We start from the raw sequence: 13539 nt of genomic DNA, 5'->3' as shown, positions 1-13539 counted from the left end.
ATACCTCCACTCTGTTGGGAGTCTAGTCTGTCCCTGAAGCAGGAACTTTTTCTCTAAGGAACTGCCTCCTTTGCATTGTAGAGCTGGCTAAGTCTTTCCTACCTCCCAATACCTTTTTTCCAACAACTTCACTATACTTGATTTGCTTTTCCCCATATTCTATTGGCTTACACTCCTTTCCTCCTCAGCCAGTTCTAACTTAAGGAGCAGACATTGCAAACAACAATAATAATGACAGTGCAATTTTCTTTCTCTAAGGACTGGCTCCTCATATCCATTGTTAAGGGGTTGTGTCTGGGTACTTGGGTTTTATTACTGTTTCAGAGGGAGGTGGCTGCTAAGAATGAGGGACAAAAGTTTCAATTTGGTTGAGTCAGGTACCAGCAGAAAGCCCCCCAACCTGTTACTAAATTGGCCCCTTGCCCTAACCCAGGTCTCATGGACATGGATGGGACACCCCGCACTACCCCCATTCCAGACCCCAAAGCTCCTTGTTAGCCTCGGCGGCCAAGCCTCGCCATACTTCCCACTCTGAGGTGAGACAAACGCTGAATACCAGAGGAATAAAACCACCCAAAATATGCTTAGGAGCAGAAAGCCTCCCACATCCCGTCCCCTGGGTCCCCCACCAGAGCCCCCTGCTCCGAGCCCTGGCCTTAACCCCTGCAGATGGCAGCCTGCACCACAGAAAGTCAACTTAGGGTTTTTATTTTTCCTCCAACTCTTGGCTGTAATTGGATTCAGGCTGAAACAACCACGTCCCCACCAGGAAAGGAGGGCATTGGGGCGGGGGCGGGGGAGAGGCTGCGGAGAAGGGAGGGACCAGAGGAGAGACTGAGAGAAGATCCCGACCCACTTCGCCGACTAAGCAAAAGAAAGATCAGAAAACGGAAAAGAGAAGAAGTGGAGTGGCACTTTCAAGAACAAACCCCGCATCTCCAAACCCGCAGCGCTCTAGGAACCCAAATCCAGGGACTACTCAAAACAAAGGCACCCCCGAGGAGTGGCGGCGCGACCCCAGGGCTTGCGCCCCGCCGCGGAGTCTGCTGCCCCGACCGTCGCGGACCATGTCTCGCGCCCCACGACCTCCCCGCAATCTGCTGCTCCCGCTGCTCACGCTGGGTACCGCACTCGCCTCCCTCGGTTCAGCCCAAAGCAGCAGCTTCAGCCCCGAAGTGAGTGAGTTCCTCTGGCCTTTCCTGCAGTCGCGCCCAACTTGGGGAGAGCCCGGGGGTTTCCGGGGGCCAGCCCCCATTCGCAGCGGAGGGCTCCCAGGGTCTCAGCTGCGCCGACCTGGAGGATCCCCTTCCTTTTCCTTTCCCTCCACATCCCCTAACTTCCAAATCGGTCCAACTTTTGCCAGCCTCCATCCCCCCTCCTCCAGATTTTCTTTCCCATTCCTTCCTTGCCTTGGAGGAATGGCTGGAGCCCGACTCCCTCCCACTTCCCCAATTCCCCGGGGCTCTGAGCTCAGCTCTGGAACTCGTTGGGAGCCTGATAAATATTTGGACTCCGCTCAAAGCCCGCGCTGTCCTCGCTTCTTGTCCTGTGCAAGAGTTTGTTGTTGCTTCAACTTTCCAGCTCTCCAGCACTCTCCAGCGCTGTCCCGCCCCGGCACGCCGCGAGCCGGAGCCAGCGCGCCCTCCGCGGGCACTTGGGCAGCCAAGGCGGTCTCAGTGGACCGCGTGGAGAGGTTCTGGTTCCACCTGCCCCGGCCTCGGCCGCCCCTTCCCGCCTCCCAGAGCTGCCTGGGCCCTCCGCGGACTCATTCTTGTCCAGGAGAGGTCGAGGATGGACGGCGCGGAGCGGCCAGGGCCCCTGCCCCCACCCCCACCTCCTCGGGAGGACCCTGCGGTGCCCGTTCCGGGCCCGGGAGCCCTGGCGTCGAGGGTCGCCAGGATGGCGCTCTGGCCGCGTTTCCGTACACACAAAGCTTTCCTTGTGAACTGGGGCCTTGGCTCCGCCGGCACCTCCTCCCGGGTCAGCGCCTTCAGGCCCTTTTTTGTTAATTGTTTTTCTGGGTTAATTGCGGGGGGACTGGGGGCGTAGCCTGGGGGGTCGGAAGAGGCCCAGGCCCTAGGCGCCTGCACATCCCCTGACTGACCTGCGCTCCCCCACCTCTTTCCGGTGCTGGCCCACTGGGCCGGGGAAGAAGCCGCGTGGGAGTTGCCTGGGGACGTTCTTTCTCCCTCTCCCTCTCCCTCTCTCTTTTATTTTGGGGTGAAGGTGGGAGACGGATTTAATCAGCTTCTTATTTTGGGTCATCCCAACCCACTCAGCTTTCTGAGGGCCTGGGTGCGGTCGGGAGGGGCCCGGAAGGGCCAGAGAGGGGGAGGGCATCTGGATTTGGCTTTCTCTGCTTCGGTCCCAGCCCTGGTCCCACCCCCTGAGGAAACCTTTCCAGAAAGAACAGCTCTCTTCAGTCCCCAAAGGGATCTGAGCTGACGGGAAATGTGTGTCTCTAGGAGAGGGGGTGGAGAACCTGGTCACAGAGTGAAAAATCTGCGCTGGGGCTGGGGGCTCAGGCTGACTAGGAGGAGGGGGTTTCACCTTCTTCCCTGGCCTGGAGTCCTCATCTGAGGCCTGAAGGGGAGAGCCCCTAACAAAAGGCGTCTGGACGCCGGGGAGGCTGCCCACTGCCAACTTCACTCTCCCCGCCCGCCTGCCTTCCCTCTGCTGCCTGCCAGGCCTCCCAGGGGAGGGGCGGCAGCCCTGGCTCTACCTAAGTGGGTCATGGGCAGTCCCAGTGCCAGAACCACCATTTGCTTTTGGGGCACAGAGGGGTGGGAGGTAGAGAAGGGAGAAGCAGGCCTGAGGCTAGGATCCAGAGTCTGCTGCAGAGCCAGATCTCCCCACCCCCTAGCCCTGCCAGAACCCCTAGGCCGGAGGTGGAGCTCCCCTGACTTCTCCCTAGGAGAATACCTTGTATCCCTCATTCCTCAAAACAGCCAGCAGACTGAGTTCTTTGATTCAAAATAGTTGCTCCCTCTCCAGGCCAATTGGAGAGAGAGCTGGGGCGCCCCAGGCTCAGGCAGCCAGGTCCCTCCCACAGTCCTGCACCAGTCCAGGACTGCCCACTCCTCCCCTTGGCCAGTCTGACGCTCGGCCCTTCCCCCATCCAGCCGCAGACACAAGAGTCCTCTCTTCTGTGGTTCCGACCTCATAGTCTTCTCTGTGGTTCCTGCTTCGCTCAGAGGCTGCCCCTGTGAGAGGAAGCGAAGAAAGTCTGGGACTGGGAGGAGGAGAGGGACGGATTTACTTCCCTTCCAGGCCCTGTGGCTCTCTTGACTCACGGGAAGTACCTTTCTTGACTAAGTCTCCATTTTGCTCTATAGAGAGTGGGATAAAAGGTGTGTGTGTGAATACTTAGACACGCCTACCTTCTTGAAAGACTTATTAGGGAGAGGGGTTTACCTGGGGCTCCTGGGTGTGGATTCTCCTCACCGCTCTACCATCCTTCCCTCTGTTGTCCTGCCCTAGCAGATTCTCCTCAGTTTTGCTTTCGGAGGACTAAAGGGGCCTGGCTTTCCAGCTCCAAGAGTAGGCCATGCCCATCCTTCCCCAAAGCTGCTGTTTCCCGACCAGGTCATATGCCTGGGGTGTGTCTACCTTACAGGTGAGGCTAGGGGCAAAGGGAGTTTCCTGCATGCTTGGGCACAGGCCACAGCAGGCCTTCTGCAGGGTGCTGGCTGTCCACCAGCCAGCACCGGTCAGAACAAGCCCACAGCCCCCAGGGACCGGAACACCCTGCTTGGCTCCCCACTGGCACGCCAGAGGTTAAACTTCACTGCTCCTCTACCCCTGAGGAGGGGCTCTCAGATCTGGGATGGTTCTGGCCAGGCCTTTTGGCTGGAGAAAGGCTGGCTTGTTTATATCTCAGGGTCAGCCTTGGGGGATCACTTCCCAGAACCGTGTTGCAATTCCTGCCGCTGTGGGCTCAGGTCCCCAGTCAGCTGCTCCTGAATCACCCCCATCCCCAGTGCAAAGGCACTGCTCTGACACCCAGGGCCTGTGCCTGAAGGTGAAGGGCACACATGGAGATTCATCCTTGGGACCTGGTGTGTGTTGAGTGGTGGATGCAGCACACAGAGCAGCCTGTACCCCTCCACCCTCCAAGCTCCCATCCTAGGCAACTAACCCGCTCTGGACTTCTTAAGAAGACAAAGCTGGACCAGGGACCAGAGCGGTCTGGGTAGTGTCTCCCTGTAAGAGAATATAAATATCTTTATATTCCACATACAACTTGGTTCATTTTACTTTCCAGGCTTTATGAAAACAGTTGTTTTACAGTAAAGGCTGACTTCCTCCACAGGGTCTTGCAGTGTATGTACATTCCAAACACCAAAAAAGTCTAACTTTAATTTCAGGCAGTATGCCAGCCTTTACGTTATGAACAATTCACAGGATACCAGAAATAAAATACAGTTACCAAGCTTCTACCACCTCCCTCATCTCCCTCTCCCTCTCTGGGCTACTGAGAACCTTAAACAAGCCTATAGGTCCCACCAGCCCCAGGTCAGATGTTCTTTGGACGGGAACAGTGTCAGGATGCTGGCTCTGGGGCTGAATCACCTACCTCGCCACCTCCAGAGGCCTAGCCTCAGCCCCAGCTCCTTTTCTGCTCTCCTTTCTATATAGATCTTGGCCTGAGGGCCTTGGAGCATGGGCGCCCCTGCCCCAGGAGGGCCTCATGCCAGGCCCAAAAGCAGAGTCCCTTCAGCCTACACCCACCCTCCACCCATTCCCAGGTGGGACATCCTACTGTATTTGCAAGAACACTAACATGGAGAAGAATGCTGGAAGGAATCCCAGCTCTGAGAAGACCTCCTAGAACTCTATGAAACCATGAAGGCCCCCCTCCTCTGAAGAGCTGGAGCCAAAGTTCGAAGCCTGTGGCTCCCCACCCCTGTTGAGCTCATAGCTCCAAGGGGACAAGCTATACCTGGCCTGGGGCCAGAGCTTAGGGCCAGCATGGGAGTTCCCCCAGTGCCCCTGCCAGAGCCAGGCCGGGAGCCCATGGCCTTTTCCTCGCCAAGCAGAGGGTACATGCCAGGCACTGCAAGCAAGGCAGAGGCCCCCGTGGGCTGGGCGGGGATGCTCTAAGGCAGGCCTGGCTTTCCTTTCCCTGTAGGCCTGGCTGCAGCAGTATGGTTACTTGCCCCCCGGGGACCTGCGTACCCACACCCAGCGCTCACCCCAGTCACTCTCAGCTGCCATCGCTGCCATGCAGAGGTTCTACGGTTTGCATGTGACAGGCAAGGCCGATGCAGACACCATGAAGTAAGTGCTAGACCCTGGAAGGAGCTCTTCTGATCCAGTACCCACTGACACTGATGTTGCCACCTAAATGCCTGGCTCCTGCCCCCCTTCCCCCCTCCCCACATCCTGCTCCTGAACCTTTCATGTTCACCCCAACCTCATAACCTTAACTCTACCCACACGCACAGTGAGCCTTACCCTGCACTGACCCTGGTCCCAGACGTTCCCCCTCTTCCCTGGAGACCCTTCTCTTTGATACATGGCACTGACCCCAGTCCTCCCACCCTGATCACCCCAGGGCCATGAAGCGCCCCCGCTGTGGTGTTCCAGACAAGTTTGGAGCTGAGATCAAGGCTAATGTTAGAAGGAAGCGTTATGCCATCCAGGGCCTCAAGTGGCAGCATAATGAGATCACTTTCTGGTGAGTCTAACAGGCAAGCAGCCTTTCTCATAGCTAATTACCTTTCCCCATCAGCCGTGTCGACACAGAGGCACAGGAACCCCCTACCCCTACACCCCCCTGCATTCCTGGGAAGCACCCTCAGGAGTGGGGCAGAAATGGCTGTAATCCTGGAGGGAGATGCACTCAGCAGAAAGTGCACCCTAGGGCCAGAGAGCCAAAGTCTGGGGGACCCCCAAGCCCTCGCTTCTTAGGGTAAGGGCATCACAAGGCAGCAGGAAGAGCGGGTGAGGCAAAGGTGGCTGGGAGAGCACAGGGAGGGCAAATTTTGCCCTTGTTATCCTAACCCATGCCCATCTTCTCCCCACGTGGCTGGACCTCAGCATCCAGAATTACACCCCCAAGGTGGGCGAGTATGCCACTCTAGAGGCCATTCGCAAGGCATTCCGCGTGTGGGAGAGCGCCACACCACTGCGCTTCCGCGAGGTGCCCTATGCCTACATCCGTGAGGGCCACGAAAAGCAAGCTGACATCATGATCTTCTTTGCTGAGGCCTTTCATGGGGACAGCACGCCCTTCGATGGTGAGGGTGGCTTCCTGGCCCACGCCTACTTCCCCGGCCCCAACATTGGAGGGGACACCCACTTTGATGCTGCCGAGCCCTGGACTGTCCAGAATCAGGATCTCAATGGTAAGTGAGGTAGCCCTGGAACTTTTGCTCCAGACAGAGTCAGGGGTTATTTGTAGGTGGGGTTCTGCTCCCTCATCCTGAAGCCTCACACCCCCAAATCTTAGGACTAGAAGGGACCACAAAGGTGTGACTTCCAACCAAAGCAGGAATCCTGTCTTGAGCTACTCAAAGCAGATCTTTTCTCTTGTCTATTAACTGCCTTGCCAGACAAAGATTTCAAAGCATTCTTTCCCACTTTTCCAGGCAATATCACATCAAGCTCCTGGGAGAAACTGAGGCCCACAGAGGGCCTCAGCTTCCCTTAATGCAGGTCTCCCTGGGATCCTGCCCCTGAGCACTCTCTCACCTCCATCCAGAGGAGGTTGCTGACTGGCTCTGTCCCTCATCTGACAAATATGAGGCTAGATCTCATGATTTGGTAACTTTGGGTGGAAAACATGGCAGGCATGCGTGGGTGTGAAACCAAATCCTCTGGTGGTAAAGGAGGGATTCTAAGAGAAGCGGCCCAGGCTGCCATCGTAAGCATCCCTGTCTCTCCCAGGGAATGATATCTTCCTGGTGGCAGTGCATGAGCTGGGCCATGCCCTGGGCCTCGAGCATTCCAGTGACCCCTCGGCCATCATGGCGCCCTTTTACCAGTGGATGGACACGGAGAACTTTGTGCTGCCTGATGACGACCTCCAGGGCATCCAGCAGCTTTATGGTGAATAATCCACCCCCATAGCTGCTCCTTTCTTCGCTGCTTGTACACCCACCTGGTCTCTCTGGTCTGTGCATTTCTTCCCCTCCCCGACACCCTACACTCTCTCCCAGCCCTGCACAGTTGTCCCCGACTTCCCCATCCGATTCTGCCTCCACCTACTTTTGATGCCACCTTTCTGAATCCTCCAGGCTGATTGTCTCAGCTTCCCCCAGAGGCTTTCCAAGAGTCCTGTCTGCCCATCTATTCATCCTTCCCTTCTCCTCCACCACCAAGTCTGAAGTGGCCTTCATGTTCTCTGTCCCAGGAAGCAAGTCAGGATTCCCTACCAAGATGCCTCCTCAACCCAGGTCTACCTCCCGGCCCTCTGTCCCTGATAAGCCTAAAAACCCCACCTTTGGGCCCAACATCTGTGACGGGAACTTTGACACCGTGGCCGTGCTTCGAGGGGAGATGTTTGTCTTCAAGGTGAGAGGAGGAAGTGGGCTGGTCTGGGGACAAAGGGGCTATGTGGCAGAGAGGCTGGGTAGAAAGAGTTTTAACAAGAGGACTAAAACTAAAATCAAGGCACAAGGGCAGTGGGCAAATTTTGGGGACTGAGCCAGAGGGCTAGGCTCTGGGTCTAATGTATCTTCACACCTTGGCTGGCTTCCAGGAGCGCTGGTTTTGGCGGGTGAGGAATAACCAAGTGATGGATGGATACCCAATGCCCATTGGTCAGTTCTGGCGGGGACTGCCTGCATCCATCAACACTGCCTATGAAAGGAAGGATGGCAAGTTTGTCTTCTTCAAAGGTAACCAAGCATTCTACCTCAGTCTAGAGAGGTGGGGAGGGTCTCACTGGGAGAGCTGATTCTAGTAAATTCCTCCAAAGATCCTAGAGCCCAAGTTGACCCCCAATCCTGCCTTTCCTTCTCCTCCCCAGGAGACAAGCACTGGGTGTTTGACGAGGCTTCCCTGGATCCCGGCTACCCCAAGCACATCAGGGAGCTGGGCCGAGGGCTGCCTACTGACAAGATCGATGCCGCTCTCTTCTGGATGCCTACTGGAAAGACCTACTTCTTCCGGGGAAACAAGTAAGATGTCAGCCCTTCGCCCCAGGCCTCTCTCCTCAGATGCCCACACCAATTCCCTCAACTCTGGGGGAAGATCTGCTTCACCCCTGAGAGGTTTCCCTGGAGAAGGAGCTGGCTGAGCCTTTCCTGTTGCCTAGCAACAGGCAGCCTCCTTCGGGGGCTGAGTGGGCCGTGACCGGGTCACCGTGGCAGACCTGGTCATTTGACACACCCTGTCCTCCGGGCACTGTCATTAAGGATGCTGGTGGCTCCGGACAGCCTGGGCCCTCCTTCCCACCCCCTCCTTCCGCCTCTTTCAGCCACAGTCCCTCATTGCTCAAAACCCCTGCCCCCCACCCCGTCCACAGCCACCCTGTGACCACTGATAGATTCAGTGCTGGGTCCTGCTACCTCTGAGGACACACCCAGCATCCGGCCATTTCCCTGTCCCTCCTCCTCCAGGTACTACCGCTTCAACGAGGAACTCCGGGCAGTGGACAGGGAGTACCCCCAAAACATCAAAGCCTGGGAAGGAATCCCCGAGTCTCCCAGAGGGTCATTCTTGGGCAGCAATGAAGGTGAGAAGGACAAGGGAAGGTGTCCAGGAGGGGAGGGTGGGAATGGGGGTTAAGGAGGAGCAGGGGGGAAGGCTGAGCGGATACAGCGGCGGAGCCCTTATGGGTGCCAGGTGCTGTGCTGAGTGCCGGCCATGCACGTGCCCTTCGGCCCACGCCCCTCCAGCCTGGCACTATCATTATCCCTGCTTGACAGCCGAGGAAACCAACTCAGCTGGCTGCCACACTAACCGCTCTCCCTTCTCTCTGGGGCCACTCCTGCACCCTGCCCCCGTGTCCCGCCTTCCTTGCTACCTTCTCGCGGACCCCCGCAGCCTTCACCTACTTCTACAAGGGGAACAAATACTGGAAATTCAACAACCAGAAGCTGAAGGTGGAGCCAGGCTACCCCAAGTCAGCCCTGCGGGACTGGATGGGCTGCCCGTCAGGGGGCCTACCAGACGAGGGGACCAAGGAGGAGACGGAGGTGATCATCATCAAGGTGGATGAGGAGGACAGCAGGGTAGTGAGTGTGGCCGCTGTGGTGCTGCCTGTGCTGCTGCTGCTGCTGGTGCTGGCGGTGGGCCTTGCCATCTTCTTCTTCAGGCGCCACGGGACCCCCAAGCAACTGCTCTATTGCCAGCGGTCCCTGCTGGATAAGGTCTGACCCCCGCCGCCGGCTCGCCCACTCCTACCACAAGGACTTTGCCCCTGAAGGCCAGTGGCAGTGGTGGTGGGTGGGTTGCTCCTACCTGTCTCAAGCCCGCCCTCCCTCCCCCCCCAGCCTCCTCCTAAACCAGTCCCCTTCCCCTGACCCCTTTCTTCTCTCTGTCCCCTGACCGGCCTCTCCCACCCTCACCCCTGGCATTGCCTCTTCCCTAAGTGGGTCCCCCAGGGGCTGAGCAGGGGCATCCCCTTCCATCCCCTGCCCCTTGCGGAACCCTGTAGCTTGGTGTATGTCCAGCCCCAACTGAATGTCTTAGGGGCTCTGCACTTGAAGGCAGGACTCTCAGACCTCGCTAGTAAAGGTCAAATTGGGGCCATCTGCTCCTTTTCCATTCCTTTTACCCTCTGAACTCTGACCTCAGGAGGCTCTGGGCACCCCAACCCCACAAGCCCCCAGATGTACCCCATGGGAAGCCTCCCATCACTCTTTCCGGCTAAAAGGAATCTAATTTTGTTTGTGGGAGACCTTGAGGGAGTGTGAGGGGATAAGGACTGCCCGGCCACCCTGAGACCTTGGGAGCAAAACCCAGAAGAGGGTCTTTATTGCTAGGTCGGTCCAACTCCTCTCCACAAAGATCTGCTTCTGCCCCACCTACCCTGGAGAGCTTCCAGTGAAGGAGCCTGAGCCATTAAGGACTACAGTGGGGCCGTAGACACCCTTGGCAGCCCTACCCTCTCACATGTTAGCCTTGGATGGGGATTTCAAGGTTTGAGAAGCTGAGACCAGGGAACATGGCTACTGCGATGGGGTGGGGCCAAGGGTAGAGACCCGGGTGCTGAGCCCTGGGGGTGAGCCTGAAGGCCACAGAGGCCATGAAAGAACCATGCTCAAATGCTGGCAGCTGGGGCTGGGACCCAGGCAGAGCAGTCAGAGGGGACAGGATGGGACCAAAATGGTAGATGGGGAAGTGCAACAGGAGTGGATGGGCTGGGCCAGAGAGGGCACACACAACAGGGACTGGCGACTCGGGAACCTTACAAAGAGGGGCCACCTGGTCAGTGCGTCAAAGAGTCCCAGATGCCTGGTCAGCCTGCCTCTGCCTAGCAACAGGGGTGAGCACCAGGCGAGCCCCTCTTCCCTGACGCCCCTGCCCTCAGCCTATCTTACCGCTGTCCTGCCCTTCCTCTCCCCCACCCAGCCCACCTATCTGAAGTCTCCTTCAGCCACCGAAGGTGGTCATGGTACCAGAGACTTGGGAGAGTGAGAGACCCTGTGGAGGGAGCGAGAGGAGAGGGATGTCGGGGGTGGGGGGGTGGGGGGGGAGGGCAGGGATGGGGGGAGATGGGGTGAACGGTGCTGGCAGTTCGGCTAAATTCCTGTCTTGTTTGTTTTTTTTTGTTTTGTTTTGTTTAATGTATATTTTTATTGTAATTATTATATATGAATTCCATTCAAATTGTTCCTTTTTTGTTAACGAGGGGCATGGGGAGGGGTGGGGGGGTGGGGACAGAGGCATCAGACCCCAGGAACCTGCAGGGCGGGGCTGGGTCATGGCCCTCTAAGGACATTTTTGGCCTTGTTCAACCTTTCCACAAAAAATAAACCGTGTTTCACATTCTTTGTGTGGTTGCAGCTCTGTATTGGAGTAATGAGATAATGGTGAAGAGGGGCATAGAAGAGGGGGAGCATGCATCGTGAGCAAGGTTTTCCATGGTGGGGGGTGGTGGAGAGTTGGTATTTTACACCGAGGAATATGTGGATTCATAGCGGGCAGGGCCAAAGGATTTAGGGGCCACAGTTGGGGAGGGCATATCCTACTTGAGGCCAGGGCAGATTGACAGAGTCCAGCTGCTCTTTCCCAACCTGGCTGGAAAGGCCACCTTTGAAACCCAAGGCTGCCAACAAGAGGAAGTGGTCAAGCTGAAGCCACTTGGAAAATCTTCCTGAACTGCATTACCCTGTCGTGTGACCTGGCCGCAGACTCCTGCCTCTCCACCCGCCGCGGGGGATTCCCATTAGCCTATTGAGCCTCCAGCCTGGTGGCAGGCCCTTCACCCCAACTCTCAGCACCTAAGCCTCTTCCAGGCCTGGGCCTCCGCGAAGACCCTGGAAGGAAGTAACGGAAGGGGAAAGCGAGAAAGAGTTTGCCACTTGGGCAAGCAGCCTGTCAGTGCCAGAACAGGAGGCCTCCCTCCAGTGGCCCAGGAATGTCAGGGAGGTCAGGTTGGAAGGGCAAAATAACAAGGCTTTGTCTCCTCTTTCCTCAGAAACCGCTGCCCCAGACAGGGTTCCCAGGCTGTCGACCCACCCTTCCTCTGAACCCAGCCTAGAGGGAGGAATCTCTCAGTTGCTGAGTCAGCTCAGCTGGAGAAGAGCAGCCCCTTCCCCCCACCCCACCCCCTTCCTGCCCCAGCTCAGCCCACCCGGGCGCCAGCCCAGGCCCCTCTCCCCCTTCTCAGCCACCCTCGTGGAGGAGCCCCGGCCCCACCTATGCCTGTCGCGCTATCCAGCTGCTATTCAGAGCTGGTTGGTGTGATTGCTTTGGCAGACGGGGTCCCCCACCTTCCTGCCAGCCAGGAACCCTGCGCCTCTGCCTGCCTCCTGCTCCTCCCCTGCCAACAGCTGTTTGGCAGGGCTTGTGTGTCCTAGTGAAGTTGGACGCTACCTTCCCACCACCCTCACCAGAGGGGATGGGGACCCCGAGGAGCCAGCACGAGGAAGTCTGAGTTGGTGGGGCCCGCGCGTGTGGCAGGGAGCTCTAAGATGAGCTCATGCCCCTTTGTGTTTTTGTGGTCCACATCTGGAGGCAATTACAGATGTTATCCAGTGGGAGTTCTGCAAAACACAGCTGGAGCCAGTGGGGAAGGGGGACTGCCAGAGGGAGGAGGAGGGGGAGCCGAGGGCTCCCGCGGTGGAGTGCGGTTTCCCCATCACGAGGAAATTGTTTGGCCCTGATTCTGGAATCACAAGATGCTCTCTGAAGCCAAGGGGGAGAGATGGAACAGAGGACCAGAGACGAAGGGGGGGGAGGTAGACGCAGGCTCCACGAGCTGGGGAATTGAGGGGTGTCGGTGAGGTCGAGCTTCTGCCCTGCTTGGCCCTGCCCTATCCACCCCAGGGAAGCTGCCTGGCCACCTGAGAGGTCCCTCAGGTATCACAAGGTCCTACCTGAGTGAACCACCAGGGCCAGGCTGGGGTGAGAGGACAGCACAGGGCCTGTGGCTCCTGACAGATCTGCAAGCTCTGCTTTTGTTGGCCCTACCAGGCTTGGCCCATTGGGCCTGACCCAGTTTCTGTGGTTCCAAGTTTCTTTATTCGAAAGCAGCACATGTGTGCTGGAGCAGCCAGCGGAGAGCCAAGGGGAATCTGTGAGGCGCTTCGGGCAGAAGTCAGGGAAGCGGGGCCCTGAGGAGAAGCGGGACTGGGGGCAAGGCATCAGGAGGATCAGAGTTCTATCTACCACTGCACCCCACAATTGGCAGGGGGACCACGGACTCCCTTGTCTTTGGCTCTCCTTATCCAGGATTCCTGCCACGAGCTGGGCCCATGACTCCGGGGCTGCCAGCCAGGGGCTGGAGGGGAGGAAAGGGGAGGGGAGACCTAAGAGGAATCCTATCCTCAGGAGGAGAGAGGACTGGGCAGAGCGACACGCTCCCAATCTGGCTGGTCAGAACCTCTTGTCCCCACAGTCTAACTGACTTCCCAGTCCTCTCTTTGCCCTCTGTATCCCTACTTCCCTGTCTAGTGAAGGGAGGAGATAGGATAAGAAACTAACGTTTGCCAAGATCTTGTAATATAGGCCCTAACATTGTCCCCCATTTTATAGATGAGGAAACTGAGGCCCAGAAAGGTAGATGACTTTCTCAAAATCAATAGCTCATAGGTCCAAAATTAAAACCCAGGTCCATCTGATTTCTTTTTCTGGGCAGACAGATTCCAACAGTGTCCTTGGGGTGTCTCCTCCCATAGGGACCCCGTGTAGCGGGGTCTGTGCCTGGCACTGTGAGCTCTGGAAACCTGCCAGCATCCCTGTGCTTGCCCCTGGTGCCACACGTGCGTGTGGCCACAGCAGATGAGGGGTGGGAGTGAGGGGGAGACGTGCTCTTCCTCGGGAATCCACCGTTCCAGGCCAGCCCCAGCCTCTCCTCTTGAAGGCACAAACAGACTCTCTGAGGGAAGGAAGGCCAGAGACTTAGATGCCGGAGGGCCTGAG

General features: G+C 57.6%; 1 protein-coding gene across 1 annotated transcript; it reads left to right on the top strand.

Moving 5' to 3' along the window:
* Nucleotides 1–778: 778 nt before the first annotated feature.
* On the top strand, nt 779–10944 carry MMP14 (matrix metallopeptidase 14). Its single transcript, XM_004474569.5, has 10 exons — nt 779–1175; nt 5132–5280; nt 5558–5680; nt 6043–6350; nt 6892–7053; nt 7358–7518; nt 7706–7844; nt 7976–8126; nt 8568–8683; nt 8995–10944. The coding sequence occupies exons 1-10, from the start codon at nt 1068–1070 to the stop codon at nt 9324–9326; spliced, it is 1749 nt and encodes a 582-aa protein (XP_004474626.1). The 5' UTR covers nt 779–1067; the 3' UTR covers nt 9327–10944.
* The last annotated feature ends 2595 nt before the right edge of the window (nt 10945–13539 follow it).

Source organism: Dasypus novemcinctus, chromosome 3 (genome assembly GCF_030445035.2).
Source record: "Dasypus novemcinctus isolate mDasNov1 chromosome 3, mDasNov1.1.hap2, whole genome shotgun sequence".
Lineage (NCBI taxonomy): Eukaryota > Metazoa > Chordata > Mammalia > Cingulata > Dasypodidae > Dasypus > Dasypus novemcinctus.
Note: the sequence above shows the minus strand (reverse complement) of the source record. Positions and strands in the feature narration are given on the sequence as shown.